Source organism: Pterocles gutturalis, unplaced genomic scaffold (assembly GCF_000699245.1).
Source record: "Pterocles gutturalis isolate BGI_N339 unplaced genomic scaffold, ASM69924v1 scaffold48531, whole genome shotgun sequence".
Lineage (NCBI taxonomy): Eukaryota > Metazoa > Chordata > Aves > Pterocliformes > Pteroclidae > Pterocles > Pterocles gutturalis.
Genome location: NW_010107322.1, coordinates 19,972 through 39,634, shown reverse-complemented (window position 1 = coordinate 39,634; position 19,663 = coordinate 19,972). Strand labels below are relative to the sequence as shown.

Genomic DNA, 19,663 nt, shown 5'->3' with positions numbered 1-19,663 from the left:
TTAAACCTGGAGATCTGTTTTTTCTGAGTTTGTTCTTCTTAAGCCTTTTATATTAGTAATGAGTTCATTAATGCTTTATAGCTGCTGTCTGCAGGAGTGGGATCACCTTTTTCTGTTGGGCTGCGTGGTCAGCTTCGTATGGTAAGGTCTGAGACAGCCTCCTCTGCTTTCCTTCCTGGTGGGCTGTAATTAAACCCAAAGTTAAAAGGATTCAGAACTTGCATCTAAATATCAGAACAACTCACTGTGTGCCATTAGCTACTGGTTATACTTGGATGAAGTACACCTATATTTCGAGGAGGCTGTTCTCACTTTTCTCTGTATTGGGTGACACTTTTGAAGCTTTTATTTTGTTTCGAGTAATGCCTGTGTCAGTAAACCAGAAGTCGCTCGAGCATGGATCCACAGCAGCCTCTGCCCCATGTGCAAGAAAGGAGGTTTTGGGGGTTGGGTTTTTTTTTTTACTACTCCAGTTGTTCAGTGTGGTGAAACAGTTGCTGCATGAGAGGGTCATTTTTCCTTGTTCGGGCCATTTTGTTTCCTGCCCTGTCAGGCTGGTGGTAGGAGAGTTACTCTGTCAGTGACTGTGGGTGTTCATTTACATGCAGCCCTGGAGTAAGCCAGGGTGGCTGCAGGGGAAGCTACCAGTCTTAGCTTCCTCTACCTCTTTCCAGCTAAAATGTGATGATGAATAAGCTGTATAGAGACCTTTGAGCCAGCACAGCTCACACTTTCTGTCTGTCAAATTAAACCAAAATAGATTCCGTAGACTCCTCACTGTTCTAGTTAACATCGTCAACAATTACCACAGAGCTGGGCATTGCAGTTCAGGGAGTATCAAAGCAAGAAAGTAGTAAGTGAATATTACCATAAGTTTTTTTCTTGGCAAATAAACAAGTGTACGCATGCTTGCCATATTTTCCCTTGCAAAGATTGAAGCAGTGTTAATGAGCAAAATGTGGAATATAAGATAGCAGTGTTATTGATAACTTAAAAGGTTTTAATTGTCTAAACAAATATCTTTAAATACTGCATCTGTGTCCAGTAGTTTAAAGCAAAGAAAGAAGCAAAGAGTTTTTGTTTACCTATTTGATGGTAGTATTAAGTATCTTCTAAATCAGAGGAGCTAACCTCAGATGAGGCTTGCCTGGGCAAGAGCTGCAGGAAACTATTGCCAGTGGTTACGTGATTAAGGAGGCATTTTTCAGTTCTCAGTGCATTTGAAGTATTTTCATTACATTAGCATCTAGAGCATCTTGGGTGTGCAAGGAATTTATAACCAGCCCTTACTGACAGAGCCTGCCCTACCACTCCCTTATCATATGGCCAGAAACTCTCCCAGTTAACTCTGAACGATAGGCTTTTTGGCTTTTGAACTACTCACATATCTCAATGGCTGCTTCTAGGAAAGCCAATTTTATAGCTTACCATGATTGCATCTTTAGACAAATGCATTGTGGGCCTAGAGCTATCGTCTGCAGCATCGAGTTTACTGCTTCCCTGTAGGGTGTAAACATGTGGCTGCTTGAAGAGTTTTAACCTCTCAAGCCCTCCAACAAATATTAAATTGCTAACTATTCTTCTGTAATGTTATGCTGTTGACTGAAATTTGACCCTGGTGCTTGCTGAAACAATTTTCAAAATCTGAGTGAGAAGGTTAAATAGTGCTGTCAAATTTCCAAATTTCTGTTGCAGAAATACTTTTGCTGAGTATCTGGGTTGAGCTCTAAAATGCTTAATCTTTTTTTTTTTTGGTCATTATTATATGGCATTATCTAAAGCTTGGTTTTAGAGCAAGAAATTAACTTGATTTTTTGCCACGCCAGCTAACCTTGCCATTTATGGCTGTTTTTCTCTCTTTTACTTGAGGAAGGAGGAATCCAGTGAAATGGTGTTCCTTAAGTACAAACCAGACCTCTAGTTGTCTTTAATTTCTGTTCAAGCCCATTGTAATTACTTGATTATTTTAACAGCTGTGTCTGAATAAGAAAAAAAAAATGCTGTAATTGGCAACTTTTACAATTGTGTTCACAACTCAATAACCTGATGCTGGAATTCCTCCACCTGCAGAAGCCCCATTAATTGCTGTAGGAGTTCCAGCAGCTAAGAGATCTGGGTTTCAAATTATCTCTCTTTTTACATGCAGCCTTCAAACTAGAGAATCTCTGTAGTAACAAAAGTAGATGGGGCTTTTAGGCTGAGAGAGGCTGTTGGTTGTTGGATGACTGTTTGACTTCTAAGTGGATATGTTAGGAAGGCTGTTGTTTACACAACTCATCACTACATCCATAAGCCCAAATCATTTTTATTTGAGCTTTTTTGTAAAATCTAGGACTTAATTTCCTGAATGCTGTTACTAGTTCTAGTTTTGTTTATTTTGGCCTCAGGTTGCTTAGGTTGCATTATTTAATTAGCTTTTATTTAAGACATGAGTCTTATGTTGCAAAAAACAATACTAACGTATAAGAAGACTGAGTCTTTAAAGATGTCATATTCTAGCCATAACTTTGAATTTATTTTGTTATTTTCAAGCAATGTTGATGCCTCTCTCTAAGGGTTATGGAAAGCTCAAAAATTTATTTCATTTATTTTTTTCTTGATTTCAGGGCTTTTTCCGCAGGAGTATCCAGAAGAACATGGTTTACACATGTCACAGAGATAAAAACTGTGTTATCAATAAAGTTACCAGAAATCGCTGCCAGTACTGCAGACTACAGAAGTGCTTTGAAGTGGGAATGTCCAAAGAATGTAAGTTGTCTTCAGAAACAATTTATTGTTTGTCATATCCAACGTATATGTGGCAGTCCCAAGGGAGAAAAATGTTGTGCAATTATGTGGTTGAAGCCATTCATATGCAGAGAAAGAAGTATGAATTCTGTATGCAACTTCAGACCTGTACTTTTAAGTTCTTAACTTTGCAGTCTAAATGCCGTTAGTTAAGAACTTAGAGTGCAACATACTGCCTGTGCGGCATGGCCACCCTGTGTGGGTATGGGAATGCCCAAGTGGGTAATTTCGTCAGGTTTTCTAAAAGAACAGAAGCAAAGATACTTGCTTTAAGATTGGTTTATCTCCCTTCTGCTCTAGAAATAGCTTATTGGGCAAGGGAGAATAGCACTGGCTTCTTAAGCTCAGTTTCAGTCCTCCCTCTGCCCTGCAGAAAAAGCTCATGGCTTTGCTGGGCTTGGTGTCACCCTAGGCTGTCATTTCATGAGGGCTTCCCAATGGTGCAGCAGGCAGCAGCCTTCTTCAGCCTTGCACCTTCTCCCTTGCGCCAGTGCAGGTGCTTGTGCCAGAGGTCCTTCTTTTAGCAGTAGTGCCAGTTTCTGCCATTTTTTAAAATGGACGGTACAATGGCTTTGAGTCTTCTGTTCTTACTGGTTGGAGCCTCTCTGAAAGGTGAAATAAACTGGCAAATCCTCTTCTAAACCTGCAAAGCCAGTGAACTGACTATGTAAACAGGCTGCTAAGTGCACAAGAAACCCAAAGGATTTTCCTCTCCCTTCTTTTTTAGAAATCTCTGGTTTGCCCTTTAAATTAACATTTTAAAATATTTAGGTAGAAATCTGTGATTTTATCTTTTTCCAGTTTATTGATATCTCTGTCAAGCATGAAAATTTAGCTTAAAAAGCCATTCTTAGGTTCCTATGGGGTAATGCTTCTGAAACTTTCTCATTTTTGATTGGAGTGATTGCAGTAGTAAAAGTCTTTGGTATAGTGATTTGTTTGATTGTTGAGGGTTTTTACCTCTATCTGTGATGTTCTTGAGTTCAGTAGGTCAGTTCCAATAATGAACACTACAGAATGCAGTATGTGCATAAGAGGAGGGTAAAAATTGCCAAACACTACTTCTTTAATTCACCCACAGGAGTTCCTTGGAGAGACTTTTAAGACCAAAGAAAAAAAAAATTGACACTGATGACTGAACTGTGACTTAAACCAGTTCTCATCCTCAGCGTTTCTCCTTCCTGAATTGCGTGGGACTTCCCAGTAGTTCCCTTCTCCGTCCTTGGGCAGGAGCCAAAGAGGTCCCAAAGTCACACTGGTCCCTCCTGGTTGCATCCTATTTTTCTCTCCCACCCTCTCCTTCCTCTCCTCGCAGAGGAAGAGTGTTGAGGAGCAGAGAAAGAACCGGATACATCTTTAGGACCACTTTGCAATGTTTCCAGCTCCTTTTCATGGAAAGCCAAAAACGTGGTTATTGAAAAGGGCCAACATCAAGTTTCAAGCAACTGGGGGAGGAGGTCTTAGGATTTCCATGATTTCACTGTCCTTGTTGGGTTTTCTAGTTTTCTGGTGTGCCTGAAGTGCACTTAGCTATACTTATGTATAGATTTACTGGAGTGGAGACTATGATGGGAATAAAGGAGAAGGTAGGCTAAATACAAAGATGCACAAAGATGTAAGATTGAATGAGGAGGATTTTATTGATAGGTATTTGACCACATATATATCTGTGCACATGAAGCTTTTTTCCCCCCGATAAAAACAGTATGATGCAGTTTGGAAGAGAAGAAAAAACACTTTTCTCACCTGAGGGCTTGTTGGTCTTGAATTCTTAAGGATTTTACTGCTGACGTGAAGTAGTAATCTTATTAAATGTTGTAACGTCACATCAGAGTGGGTTTTGGAAATATCAGCAGTATTTCTAACATTAACCAAAATTACTTGGGGTAAAGTATAAAGACTTACTGCCTTTTAGGTGATGGATTGTTTTTTCCCATAGGGTTGCTGGGGCTTTGCCAGCAAGAATTAAGGTTTTGCTCTGCCTATTTCCTTGGGTGAACTGAGTGAAATTGCCCTTTGGCAGTTGCCTTTATCTCAGACCACTACAGGCACTTGAGAGGGGGATAGGAGGCTGGACGGGGAACAGAGGATACTGGGGAGACATGAGATATGTCCTCTGGCTGCATTTCTGTAGAAGGCATTTGTAAAGGAATAGAGAAATTATTTTAAATGTCATCAGTTTGAATGCAGTGCATCTTGCCTTCTGTGTTTAAGAACTAAGTCTGTGTTATCCCTTCATAAACAGGAGCTTTTCATCTCTTAAGAGATTTGAAAAACTTATTTTCTTATCTGACCTTTCATACATGTCTCCAGGTTTCAACTTCTTTTCTTTATAAGTTTAAGTAAACAAAGGCACATCTGTCAGTGGGCTTTTTCTTACCAGATAGAGGTTTTTTCTTTTCCCCCAGTAGCTTATTCACATTTTGTTTTTCTGTCTTCTTACAGTTCTGTTACCTTGTAAGGCGAAAGGCATGAACAAAGGACAGAAAACAGTATTAGAGAAATCTCATAGGGAAACAAGCCTACAATGCCCAAACCAGTCCCAAATAGGGAAAGTAATTGCGGTGGGCAGCTGCAAATAGGACCCCCCAAGTCCGTTCCCAGGAGCTGAGGAGTAAATGCAGAATTTCAGTATACAGAATAATCTGTGCTTGTAACCCTACAGTCCTGTGTTTATTTTTTTGGCCTTTAAAGGGCATGCAAAAGTACTTGCATATGCAACTCCTTTTGAGCTTAATGAGCGTTACACACAAACATCAGAGATGAGAACTGCCTGCCTAGCCAGTTGGTAAGTAAGGTGGAGGTACAGTGTTTTGGAAGAGAAAAGGTACTGAGCATTTCTTGTATGCTTTTATCTTGTTTTAGAGAATGAAGTGAGATGATGAAGGAATGCACCAAATTTGCATTTCTTTATGGGTTGTTTTTTTTGAAAAAAAGTTATCTTTGACCCAGTGTTAGTCCCCAAAGCTGATCAAGAGAGGTCAATAACAAGACTGCCTCCAGGGCAGGAGTGGAGCTATTTGCCTTGTGATAGTATCTGCAAGACCCACTGAAACTGGATCTCACTGGTGTAGGGACTGTCTTTCATAGTGCAGTCACTGTTGCAAAAGGTTTGTGCTCCGAAAGACAAGACAAAAGGGTGTGAGGGGAAACGACTTAGTGATGACTGGCTTATCATCCTACAGCAGGGCAAAACACAGCTTGAAATAAAGTCCTGCTATCTTTCATCAGATCCTTCTCCTTCAGAAACTGCCCGCTTGTGTCCCTGCAATCTGAGCTGCAGCTCTCAGTGTAACAGCCTGGAGCCAGCCCCTCTACCAGCAGTGCGTCAGGTTTTGGGTTTGTTGTAGGGCTGTCCCATGTCAGTTCATGTGCTGGTGCTCAGAAGCTCATTTAGGAGGTGTAGGTGCGGCTGAGGCTCTGATCCCCACTCCAAACCATTTCTATCCTTACCTTTCCAGCCTGTTAATTTTTTAAATTAACGTGTAAAGACAAATGGTGATCACACAGGATGTTTGGGTTTTTTTTATTGCCACTGAAGTGAGAAGGCTACTAAAGCTGACAGTGGCTCATTATGCGATGGAGAGCCTTAGGAAACTAACCTTTGCCCTTCTATTACCTGATCTCTAAGCTGATGTCGAAGCATCATCCTTGGCCTGACCCCAGGTGTCAGCAAGAAGGACACTGTTGCCTGGATGCGTGGACCTCAGTCCTCAGGATCTGGCGAGGGGGTCACATCTACAACACTGCAACCCGCAATTAAGGGAACACGCAGGAAGCTGGGCAAAACTCTCGCTCAGTAGTGAACTCTTTCAAGAAGGATGCTGGAACACAGGCTTTGTAAGGTGGAGCCTGCCCTTAAAGAAAACCTAAACTGGATTTACTGCAGGGTACAAGGGGGAAGAAAATGGAGCTTCCTTCTGCCACAACTGCTCAGCTTAGTCCCGCAGCTCTTCTGCTTTCATCCTCTTTTACAAAATTTGGAGGCTGCCAGGACTGTCACTGTGCTTGATAATCAGCAGGGTCCACCTCAGACACGCATCCAGCCGTTGTACCAGTGTGTGATGCAGGGAAGCCTTCTGTACTGGCATAAACCTTGTCTGTAGTGAGCTCTAACAGAGCAAAATTATGTTTCTAAAGGCACAGAATTATTGTTCCAGATTGCTTCAGTGCACTGTAGCAATGTTCAGATTTGTAAATCTGCTTACAATTAACCTCCCTGGAGGGAAGGAAGGAGGAAGGGAGGGAATGCAGGGGAATTACCATGAAGTGGAGAGAATCCAGTTTTTGTGCTCCATATTGGGTTTTTTTGAAACTTGCACAGAAATGTCTGTTACTCTTTGTTACAGACTTCAAAGTCTTATACTATTTAAAGGTTCATGCTTCTCAGAACATATGATTACATGCTGCTGCTGAACAATAGAGTGAATTGATTTACTTATTTTAATTCTGCTTTAAATTAGCAACCAGGAAACATCAACTTGAAGAACTGTCATGTTTGTATTTTTTATTTTCATTTTCTTTCAGACTCCTTAGTGAAGTGCATTTCTACCTTCGATAAGTGGTTAAGCAGAGGGCTAGTCTGCGTAGTTGTGTTTGAGACGTTCATGCATATTCCACTGATGTAATTTTAAAGTTAATTAATTAAAATGCATGAAATCTTTGTTTAGGTGCTTTCACTCAGTACTAAAGTGAGTTTTTATTCTTTTTAGCCAGCGATAAGCACTGAATTTAAGAATTGAATCTGCTTTGCTGCAGGCTAGATTTTTAACTAGATGCCTAAATACCACATGGTGGCTGGAGGCTTGTTCAAAAATTACAGTGTGGCTGCCTCGCCTGCTGACTCCTGACTTGCCTTGCTTTCTCGAGAGGCACGAGCTAAATATCAGAGTGGAAATCACATAACCCTGAATTCTGTTCTGGGACTCATTCCTCTCTCTAAACACTACAAACTGATTACACTAGTTTTCCTATCTTGAGAGGTGAAAATGGTGAGTCTTTTCCAGAGGCTGGGAGACGTTGTGTTGTAAGTGCTTTGGAGGTAAAAGACGTAAACTGTGAAAATACCAATGAAAATAAGAATTTGAGTGTATCAATAGTGGAAAAACAGTAATCAAGCCATACAGGTCACGGATTTTTTCATTTTGTTCATTAAGGCTGGGTTGGGTTTTTTTCAGTTGTCAATCAAATAGAAAAGCTTGTATATATTTTTTCAAGCTGAGAAATTAGGAACTTCCAAAAGTTAGTACCAAACACTCAGTATCATTGATGGGGAGATTTTTTTAAGTTGACAGCAAAACTACCGTGAAGGGTTTTCCTGCTACAAAAAAAAAAAAGTTCTCTAGTGTCATTTTGTCCTCTGCCAGAGATAATGCACACTTTGTATCCTGGGTGGCTGAAAATTATTTCTATACAATTAAAATTCTCTTGTAGAGAACTGAGTTCTGCTTCTTGCACATTGTTTCCCATGGTTAAACAAACATCTCTTGCTTTTCATGTAGGTTTGGTGTCTTCAAAGAAGCAGATCTGCTTGTCTTTTCTCCTTTTGGGGTCTGCCTCTTCTGTGTTTTAGCCTTTCCCCCTGATTTTGCATAGCTTTCACTTGCCAGCTTTAATGTTTAAAGGAGCAACTTAGATTGAATGTTATTATTCATAATTTACTCTATGTTCTGTGAAGATGGTTATGTAATAGCAGTAATTGCATCAACTCACCTAATGAGCTTTCCCTCCAGTGCCATGTACAGCAGATTAATAGCCCATGAATTCATTTGCAGCTCGTTGTGTTTCAGAAAAGTATTTCAGGCAGCAATTAATAAACTGCTAAAGAAAATAACATAAAAAATGATTTTTTTTATTATGTTAACTCTCCAGCTGAACAATTTATTGGCACCTTTCATGATGCGGCTAAGTAAATTCTCTCCTAATTTCTCAAGCGGAGCGTGATTAGTGAACTCTGCTCAACTCAAGACTGTTTGGTAATTAGTCTGATCTTTATATCCTAAAATGTTAGGGAAAAGCATGAATAGCCTCCTAAGGTTCTCTTTTTCTTCTGTTCATTGCCTTTCAGGCATTATGCAAATATCTGCAACTTTAAACCATAACATGCTAGTGCTACAATTTTTTTTTCCCCTTTCTTGCGTAGAAAACCCATAGTTGTGTAAGCTAAGAATTGAAGACCCCAGCCAATAAACAACTCCTGGCACCCTTTCTGTGTTTCTTGTTGTTGGCTCCAGCATCCTGTACCTCCCAAGTGGTGGGACGGAGTGCGGAGCAGGGAGCCAGCGGGGTTCAGGGGGTGCTGCTGCCCTGCAGGAAAATAAGCCAGAGGTCGAATCCCACTGGGGAGGAAGATGTCAGGAGAAGGGCAAGGAGAGGGAAGAGAGAGCAGGGAAAGTCCTGTGTTTTGCAGTGTAAGAGGGAATGAGATGATTGAACCCAAATGCTGCAGAGAAGAGCAGCAGTGAGATGCCAGTCTTGCCAGGCTGTCCTAGAGTTAGTCTTTCCATGTTTGTTTGTTTGTTTTTTTAATTGAATGTCTTTATCAAGTTTTCATTTGTTTTATGTAATTTATTTTTCAAAAAAAACCTGTTACCTCCCCAATCGTACCCCCACAATTCAAAAGAAACACTAGGCCTTGGCTTGTCTTTAAAGGTAGCCAAATATGTATATTTTAAGACCTTTTCCCTCATTTTGGACTCTTGAGGACTGAGTAAGCATAAAGGGAATTCCTTCAATAAGCTCATACAGAGATTGATTACATGTCCTCAGCTGGAAGTTACATTAAGACTTATTCACTAAGGTATAGCTACTGTGGTGAACTTTTCATCGCTCTTTGCTGTCTCTATGACAACACGGATCCTGGCAGAAGTTACCAGGGCTCGTGTGCTCTCTGCAGCCTTTGTCTGCATCCATCAGTCCTAGTTCTCAGCATCTGTGAATGTGTGCCTTTCTTATGTTTTTGCTTAACAAGGTGTTTTTTTAAACTTGTGACACTTCTGAAGTTATTATGCTAATCATTTATAGTGCAGTATCCAACCATGCTCTGAAAGAGATGTTCTTTAAGGAAGGAAGAAGCGTCAATTAAATGTTAGTGGGCTTTCTGAACACCTCTTGATCTTGTCCTGTGGAAGAAATTCAGCTAAATGGCACACAGTCCTTGTATGAGTAACTTTTCTTTCATTATAGGTGAAACTCAGAGATTACTAGAGCCAGTGAAATGTGTAACACACGTACAGTCTAATTTCTACTTATATCTGCAGCACGCTCCAGAGAAGTATGTGTTACTGTACAGTGGCTCTCTCAAAGTCCTCAGACTTGATTGAACTCTTTCTTATTTTAAGGGAGCACATTTCATCTGAGCCCATGAAGTGGCTGATGCCTGTCTGTTGATGCTAGCAGCTCAGGTTTCCGTGGCAGTTCTACCTCGTGCCACCATCTTCGGCGGTCCGGCTCTTCCGTGAGGGCAGTTAGTGGCACTGACACAGGCAGAACTTCCTATTTTTTCATTTCACACCTTTGGGGTTTTTTAGGGATCATCATTTGCTTTCTTCAGTCAGTTTCCCAGTAAAAGGCATTTTTGGCAGGTATCTCTTAGACAGCTTACATGGATCTGGTTGTACCCATGGCCTTTTTCTGTTATTTCTTGTCCCCCACTTTGGTTTTGGGGCATCCGTGGGGGAGTTATAGCATTATTCTGGTTCATACATATAAAGACACTGGCTCTATGCATTCATGTTGCCATTGCAGGTAGCTTTTGCCTCTTCTTGAGTTTAGTATCCCAACTGCTTTCACAGCAGGCAAAACCCTGGGTTATCCTTTTTGCCTTGTGCTGTTGCTGGGCGATGCTGCTGTAAGAGCAGATGGGAAATCTGGAGGTATCCAGCCCTCCGAAGCACAGGGCTGAGGCCACGCTTGCTTGGTCATGCAGACATAACTGCTCAGACCCCAATCCCATGACCTCAAAAGCTTTGTTTCAGAGCTTCTATTCTTCCTTTACACACTCAGTTCACTGCTTTGTATTCCTCATTCAGATCATTTTCTTGTTCAGGGGCATGGGGCATCTTTGATGCATCTCTTTCTCCTAATTGCCATTTCACCATGCGGATTGTGCTTTCTATACTGGCACCTTGTGGTTTCTCTGCTTTGTTTTCTCCCTTTGAATGTTTTTTTGCGGGGGGGATGTTGAATCTGAAGGATGGAGAAATGGGAATGAGATAAATATCAGTCTGGGAATGAGCAAATTGCCAGTGTCCTGGGCCTTGAAGCTAAACATGGCTTATTTGGTTGTCAGGCCAACCTGAAAATGTTATCTACAGTAGCCAAGGTTCATGAGAAATGCAGTAAATCGTTCCCAAGAGTTCTGGGAAGTCTGAGCTGCAGCAACCCAAAAGTGCCTGAAGGACTCAGTATAAGAGGAGACGCGTATTTGGTCCTTCCCCTTAGAAGAAACATACGTGAGAACGCGTGCATCTTCCTGATGGTTTATTCCTGCAAACTTACTTCTTTATTTCCCTGGTGATCTCTTTACTGGAGATGGTCTTGGGTAGGATAGGTGCCTCTGAAGAAGGCGAAGCAGCAAAGCCTGTGCTGGCGTTTCTGTGGAGAGCAACTCCTGTGCTGATGGCATGGGAGATAAAAAGCAGGCACTTGGAAAACAGTAACCTCTCCAAGATGGTTTAGGAAGATCTCTACATAAGTAGATGAGGCCATGGATTTCCCTCTCCTGCTGTCAGGCTCTTATGGCTTGCTTTCATCCACTGCATGAATTGTTATAGCAAAGGGAGTTTTCCATTGCCGTGCCTGCGATAAGCCAGCTGACACGTTGCAGCTCCTCCTGCTGGGATGCTGGCCCTCAGACTGTGCTCTAAAAATAGCCTCAATTTGTTTTTAGTTTGATTTGGTATCACATGCTCAATTTAAAATACATCGGAACAGTTAATCTCCAGTTCTTCAGCTCTTGCATGGAAAGTGTACAGGATTTTTTAAAGTTAGATGGCATACAAGCAGTAGAAGTAACACCCTTTCTATCCTAACTTAAATAACACTCTGCTCTTAATACTAATGAAAGGAAAAAGAAAGACCATAAAGCATTGGGATTTTTCGTTTCCTTTGACCCAAAGTCAACAGAAACAGTTTTGCCACATCTCACCTTATTCTAGTACTTGTTCGCATGCTTGTGTGTTTCTGAAAGAAGCTACTAAATTTTTAAATCTAGGTCTTGTGAAAGGTCTTTCAATCAGGTGACAGCTCTGAAACTGACTTTAACAAGTTGTAGCTTAAAGCCCTGCAGGCAGTGCCTGTGGCTGATAGGCATTTAATCAGCTGTGGGATTGTTTCTCAGTGCTGTGCATCCATAACCAGTTGCTTATTGTCAATAAAAACGGATTTGGTAAGTAAATGCGAGGAAATTATCTGAGTTTTGGAGACGTTTACCTGGATTTCAGAGTTAAAGCTAAGTGGAATTCTTCGTTTCCCCTGGAAAAAAGTGCAAGAGAAAGCAAACATGCTTTTAGTTGGATTACAGGCATGGTTAGTCATCTGACAGACAGTTTTAATGGAGTCAGAAAGACATGCTGAGGAAACATGCTGACCTACTTTTTTCTTTCTTTCTGTCCTTCTTTCCGTCTTCAAGTCTTTCTTTCTTTCTTTCTTTCTTTCTTTCAACTTTTAAGCAATGAAATGTTAATGTTAATTTTAAAACTCCCCATAAAGTTAGATTTTGCTGACGGAGCTCATTTTGTAATTAATTTTTTTACTCTTCTGCATGGGATACGATAGATGGTTTTGGTAACTGAATTTCGTCAGGTTGTTTTTGTTTTTGTGAGGAAATTGGGTTACATCTGAGAAATCCACGTTCTTGCCCCTTTCCAGAACAAAGCAATCAGTTTCAAGTTAATGAATTATTTAAATCCAATCCTCTGAGGGAAGACGTTACAAACCATTTAAAATGACAGACTAACAAAGCGTATTACATCTGTATCGTTTTCAGTGCATTATATTTTTAAACGTTTTTCATCTTCAGACTTGTGGGAAGAAGGATGACTGGCAGATAGCGTCGCCCTTTTTGCGTTTAGGATTGTTTTCTCCCATGTTAAGTGGGTCAATACTCCACCGTCAGTGTTTACTTGGAGGCAGAACCTGGGAAACTCTTCCCATAAAACTTAAGAGCTTGAAAAGAAAGCACTAAATTAAATAGGAACACGTAGCAGTGGGGGTGGATTAAAACATCACAAACAGAAATACTAAATGGAATGGTACTGGAAGATAAGGGAAAGCTTTTTAAGAATGCTGTAGGCATCACCACACTCTCTCCTTTAGCAGCGGGCACACGTGTAATTCATCAAATGGCTCAGGGGTGCCAGGTTACTGCCTCTCCGGCAGAGAGATGTGCTTTACTCCCTTGGCAGCAACAGATAGTTTTGGTGAAGAGATAACTGCGTGGTTGAAGGATCAGGAGAGGTCATCATTCCTTGACTCACTGGTCGATGCAGAGACACTGTTTTCACCTGCTCTGTCTCCTCCGATTCCCGTCACTAGCAGGTTTCCTGCTGTCAGTCAGCCTGGGTGTAATGGGTGCTGCTGCACATCCTTTGCTTCTTCGTCTCTCTCCTGAAAAAAAATTCTGTTTTCTTTGTTTTTAGTTTAACTTCCAGCTAGCTGATTACAGTTAGCGTTACAGAAATTGTAACGCAATGTAAGAGAGGTGGAAAAATGGAAGTTGCCGAGAATTGCAGGAGTTTATGGGGAGTAGTATTACATATCAAAGAACCTACAAGCTACATGTGTTCTTATGATGTGTAGTACTTCTACTTGCTTTCATATGTTGTGTACTTTTAGAGGATGTCCCAGTGGCAGAGTAAAGATTGAAATTTATTTTTTAGCATTTTAAAAATGAAGTATAAAATGTTTATTTTGGCTAATACATGAGAGTTTTTTCTGTATCTCAAGAAGACTGAAACTGGCATTGCACAAGTTTTGGTCATTTTGTAATCCAGGGGCAGCAGTAGAGGTTGCATGAGCCCAGGAAGACAAATCAACAGTAAATGGATGTCCTTACATGATGAGCTGCTGGACCTTGTGTGTTCAGCATCCTTGATTGCACTGTAGCAGTGTGAGCTGCTCCTTACATACAAGGACTCTCTTCCCTCTGTTTTTCTTGGCATAGCATTGCTTCTGGGTGACCTGTGACATGGTTTGTTTTGATTCTACTGGAGAGACAACAGGGAAGAGCCACTCAAAAAAGTGTAATTTCTGAAATTTCATCAAGGTGGTTTTCTGATGCAGAGGAATCATTGATGCTGCAAGATGGAGCATTAGATTTAGCGTAGCTTGAGTTGCTCTCTGACAATATTGGTCTGCCTCTCTTGGGCAGGGAGCAAACCAGCACTCATGCATTTCAAATTGGATGTCTCATGAAGAAGATGGGTATGGAAGTCCAGAGCTCACTGTGTGTTTCATTTGGTAGTCCATGTAGTAAAGTGCCATGCCATCTCGTTATCCCTGAGGAGCTAGGGGATTAAACCCATGCGGTCCAGATCCATGTAATAAGTGACATGGAGAACTGTTAGTTCATAAGAGCCTCTTGACAGCATTTTGCTACAAGAAGGATGCTCAGTTTGCCCCTTTCTAATTTGAAAGAAAACCTCAACGTGTACTTCTTTCTCTTTGGATGCCTCTTCAGGTGACCGCTGCTACTAAATCAGGACATCCAGAAAAGAATTTAAAATTTAAAAAGGATTGCAAATATTAAAAAAAGAGAACAAACAAAAGCAAGAGAATAGTTGTTATTAAGAAAAAGAAACCCCTTTATGTTCAACCCTCTCCAATAACAAAGTGAAAAGTACACAGGGAGAGAAGAGAATAAGCAGAAATATTTTATTCCTTTAATTCTGCAGAAGGCTTAAATCTTGGTTGTCCTAAAGAGAGAGTCAAAGCATTTACTTGGCAACTTTTCCTGTAGTTTTCTAAGTCAGTTACAGCCATTCCACGTGTTTGTTAGGAACATTTTTCCTGCTAGAATTTAAACATGGCAAGACGTGAACATACATAGAACCATACAGACACATCAGCTGCCTCCCACAGGGTATGCAGTATTAAGCCCCATGAGTTCTGGGTTTTTCTTTCTTGGCTGGGGGGACGAGGTGGGGACAAAACCTTATGACTAATGGGCTTTGCAGTAGTGGAGGAGGAACATTTTAAAATATTCCCTAGAAACCAGGGTGTGGGAAGAATAAGGCAATTAAAAGGAATCAGTAGATATCCTGTCTTAACAGTTTATTATATATATTTTTAATGAGTATTTAATCTCTAATGCTGTGTGATGGATTAGAAAAGAGGGGGAGTTGGGCCTCTTTCTGTGCATACTTTTATGTTTCCCCTTCATTGAACGTTTTCTCTGGGCAAATTGTTTAACTTGAGCAGGTTGGAGGTGTTTCAGCACAACAGAGCTTCGCTGAAAAATAACACGGGGTTGAATCCCAAAATGTAGAGTTGTCAGCATCGTGTTGTGTTCAGATTTGCAAAATCTCGGGATGAGTTACGAGGGGGGCCAGGAAGGATCCTCGTCGGTTGCTGCCCGCCGTGCTGTGTGTCCCAGGCCCTGGCTGACTTGCCTGCGCCATGTCTGCCGCGTGGCCTGGGGCTCTGGGGCAGTCGGGGAGGTGGGTGTTCATCGACTCCCTCAGGAACTGAATAAGGCTCTGCTTTTGGAAATCCCAGTTTTTAGCCAGTGATTCCCAAGGGGCTTGTAGCCCAGGAACAACATCCTGAGGATCTCATAAAAAGCCTTCTGTAAGTACATCTTGCATCAGGCGCTCGCCCCGGCCTCGGAGAAGGTCATCCTAGCTGGGAGGAGGGCCCAGTCCCAAACTGTTGAAGGACATGAAAGATTTGTCTTCATCATCAATCAGATAAGCTAGGGGTAGAAGCTGCTAGTAATGCCGGTTAATCCTGTGCTGGGTAGTAATTTGTAACGTCGACTGGGGACCACTACCCTCATTTAGTTTAAGGGCCAGCTGTGTGTTGAATTCAGTCTCCTTGCACAGCCCTTGGCTTCCCTTTCAGACGTCATCTCACGTCCAAGTTGCATCCTTTGTTTTCATAGAGAAGTGTGGGAAAACTAGGTCAGTTTATCCAAGTAGAAATTATTATTTTATTGAGTTAACTCTGTGGTGACCTGCTGCCTGTTTGCCTTCTCAAAATGAACTCCCTCGTGTGCAGTGAGTCTTGTGCTAGAAGTTGCAGACGCTTCAGAAATCACTTTGATTTCAAATCAACAATAAAAAGGCTGCTTTTTTTAGTATCTTGCTGTTTCCTGGAAACAAGTGTCTGTCTGCCTTGCTCCTTGTATGATTGCTACATCAGGCTGGTCACTGTATGTGGAAGCACTAAATGTAAAAAGGTTATGTGCTGGCTTTACTGGGGATATTTAGAAGATCTCGTGGAGAAATTGGGATTTGATGCTGCTTGACCCTGTCTGGCAGAATTAAGCTCTTTAAGCCAGTCGTGTAGTTACTAGCATGCCTTATTTTTAAGTAATCTGGTCCACTTTCTCCTGCAATTTCAACATTTAAGTCCCAGACAAGAAAGCATTTTTTTTTAATAAATGAAAGAGTAGTTGGAACGTATTTTAAAGAACTTCTTTGGCATTGTACATAAAAGATAAAATATATCAAAATAGACAGTCTGATAATTAGGTGCAGGCTTGTGGAGTGATTCATGTCATAACGTGAGCACTGAAACAGCTGAGGTTGCTGCAGGTGTGTTAAGGGAATTCGACCCCGTAATGCCACAATGCTTCTGCCACTACATAAAGCAGGAGTACAGATGTCTGGAGAGCATACATTAATAGATGAAAAGCGGTGTTTCTGTGTGTGAATTATGGATGGAGTAGTGTTTATTAAGCACACAAGCAACAGCCTTTGTCTCCCAGCCACTTTTTGCTTTGAAGAGTCACATTAAAGCCTGCTGCTATCGCGGGTGCAAGCTGTAGCTTTGACTGCTTCAGGTCAAGCCCCGCTGAGGCTCAGCACTGAGTTACACTGTGCACGGGCGGAAAGGGACATCCTGCCAGAAGAAAAACCTGAGAGGCAGAGGCATTTCAGGTGCCTCAGCTCACCCGTGTAGCATTTTGGGGTGGGCAGTGAGACACTAGAGCTGAAAGTGAATAAACTTGTTTTCCTGCATCACCAGCCAGCTTCAGTGAGGCTTTTACGGGAATCCAGTGACGTTGCCAGCCCAGCGCTTCGGGAGCTTGCTGGCTGGCTTGGCTTGGCCTTCCCAAAATCCTACGGATGGAAAGAAAAATAAGTCCCCTGACCTCACTCCTTTCTTTCTCCTTCGGTTACAGTTTGTGAAAAAAAGATGATGTAATCTTTAAAAAAAAAAAAAAAAATTAAAAAGTGCCCCACCCCACCATCAAATTTTGCAGATTGCTTATTCTGATTGCTCAGCTTTTGGAAAAGGAAAGAAAGTAAACAACATGCTAAAATGCAGTCAGATGCAATAGTATTGTTTAAGCATGTTATTTTACTGTTTGATGAAACCTTTCTTTTGGTAATATGGCAAAACAGTTTTAATGACAGGCAGTGTTGATTAAAACATCAGACCCAGCTGCAGACCAAGCCCGCTGGCAGGTGCAGTTGCATGCCTGCCAGCTGTGTTGGACCACACATCCATGCGAGGCTTAAACAGTGCATTTTTTTGGCTGATCTTCCCGTGCTTTTAGGTCCACCTGGTTAAGTACCACAGTTCTTCCCCTCTCTAGCTCCCTGGATGCCTCTCCTTGGGGAGCAGGTTGCTCGGCGGCAGCTCCAGACAGCTGGGAGGGGAGCCCAGGTAGGGAGGTTGAGCATGGCTGTGGAGCCACACACCCTGCATCCCCCCTGCCCACTGCTTCAGAGGACAGCCCTGGCACCTCGGGAGCTGGAAGTAACGTCCTGATCTTAATTTTCTTTTTTTTTCCCGAATAGTAGTAGGAATATCAACAAGCCTTTGTCCTTAGGAAGGAATTTGTGTAAGTTCATAGTGGTGTGTTTTCCATGTTAGCTTCAGAGGAATAGGTAAATAGAGCTGAGCTATTTCTTTGCTTTTATTATCCCTGGCCTAGTGGGAGGCCAGGGCTGCAAGCTGCTGAGGCTGTAATGCAGGCTAACGCTGCCATTTAAGACTACGAATCCCTTTCTTAAAACACACTGGGAACAACTGTTCCTCCAGTTTCATGAGCTCAATTTACGGTTGCAGGAGGCAATGTGTTCTTTGTGCTTGACGAAGTACACCGCACACGCAAGCCTCTTCAGATGTGTTGTCAGTTGGCAGCTCTCTCGCTAGATGCACCTTTACACAATTGCACAAGGCACCAGGAGGTACGAAAGTGAAATTTAGCCTTGGGGGCAAAACAAAGAAATGAAACTTAGATATGAATGCGGTGTTATCCATCTGCAGATACAGATATTAGACCTGATCTCCCACTACGCTACTGTAGTTTTACACTAATAGGACTCTGGTGCGATCAGTGGAGTAGCACCACTGCAAGACAAAAACAGCAGTGGTGAGAAGTTGGGGCTGTTATTTTTAATTCTGGTAGATAACGTAGCATTGAACCCTGTTTGGGGAAAGCCAAAAACGGCATTCACTGCCTGAAACCAGCTGTAGTAAAAGGGAGAAATGCAGGTGGTGTGCTGTCTTGGTTGCTCCTGAACTTACGCTCTTCTTTCTGGGGAGCCATTGCTCTGGAAGCTGAGTGGCCATGTGTGAGCAAAGGGAAGGGGTCTTCAGTTCACATCCTTTTTTTAACTCTCCTGACAGAACTGTAGCCTTTCCACTTGCTGTCCCATAAAGTCTGTTTTATCATACATCATCAGAAAGCCTAGATTTGTCCCATGGCTAAGACTCGTTCATTACATTGAATGAATGTGCTTATTATGGAAAGCTGTTTTGTTGGAAGAGTCTGTTAATGGTGTTGTCAGGAAAGAGGTTGTAATTTGTCATGGTAGGTAGCTTTCCAGTTAAGTAAAAAGCAAGTCATTCTCCGCTGTGCATGTTAGGATGAGAATAGCTGCAGCAGGTTGAAGTGTACAAAGTGCTACAGTCAGGCCAGGCAGCGGGCAGGGACAGAGTGCCTTGTCTGGGCTTAGTTTACAGCCATGCACTTCCCTGGCCATCAGCAGTCCTGGATAATGCCCAATAAATTAAATTGATGACTTTGGATAACCCCAGCTTCTCCCAGTTGTGAGGCGTCCTACTACCATGGCAGTCTCCTAAGAGAAATTAATGTAATATGTGTAGATGAGTAGACTGATTTACCTTTAGGTGACCCGGGAGAGAAAGGTCAGGTTTGGGATATTTTTACCTGTAATCAGTTATCCATAAAGAGTTAGTCTACCAGGCTTCAAGATTGTAACTCAAAAGGGCAGTTGCTTTGAGAAGGTAGCTCGAAAGGGCACTTCAGCAGCTGAAATCAGATGAGACAGATTTAATGGCCCCTTAGTGACTTCTGACTGGAAGTCCAGAGTTTGAAATTTAGGGATTTTTCTTTACCCAGCCTGTGGTAAAACAAATGCACTTTACAAATATAGCTTAACAGAAATTTAATTTCAGGATGACTATTTAGAAGTGTTTTTCAGTGGCTATATATGCTCTTAGTCACTTCAGCTGTAAGGAAGAGAAAGAATAATCCCATTGTGTTTGTGGTCTTGTATATTTTTAGCTCGTGTGTTAAGACACTGCAATTCCAGAAAAGCCGTCCTCTGGTTCCCCAGAGTGTTTCAGTTTAACCAGCTGTATGCAGAATTTTATCTAGACCACCACAGAAGTGAGCAGTACATCCACTGGGATTTTGGCAGCTGAAGCAGTAGGCAGTAAGCACAATACTTCATTT

General features: G+C 41.8%; 1 protein-coding gene across 1 annotated transcript in view; it reads left to right on the top strand.

Moving 5' to 3' along the window:
• Positions 1 to 2,609: 2,609 nt before the first annotated feature.
• Positions 2,610 to 19,663, top strand: part of LOC104472390 (retinoic acid receptor beta-like) — a gene marked incomplete at its 3' end in the record, with an annotated part of 33,299 nt that continues 16,245 nt past the window's right edge. The window contains exon 1 of the mRNA XM_010088054.1: positions 2,610 to 2,748. Within this exon, the coding sequence (XP_010086356.1) occupies positions 2,637 to 2,748 (112 nt within the window). The remainder of the gene's footprint in view (positions 2,749 to 19,663) is intronic.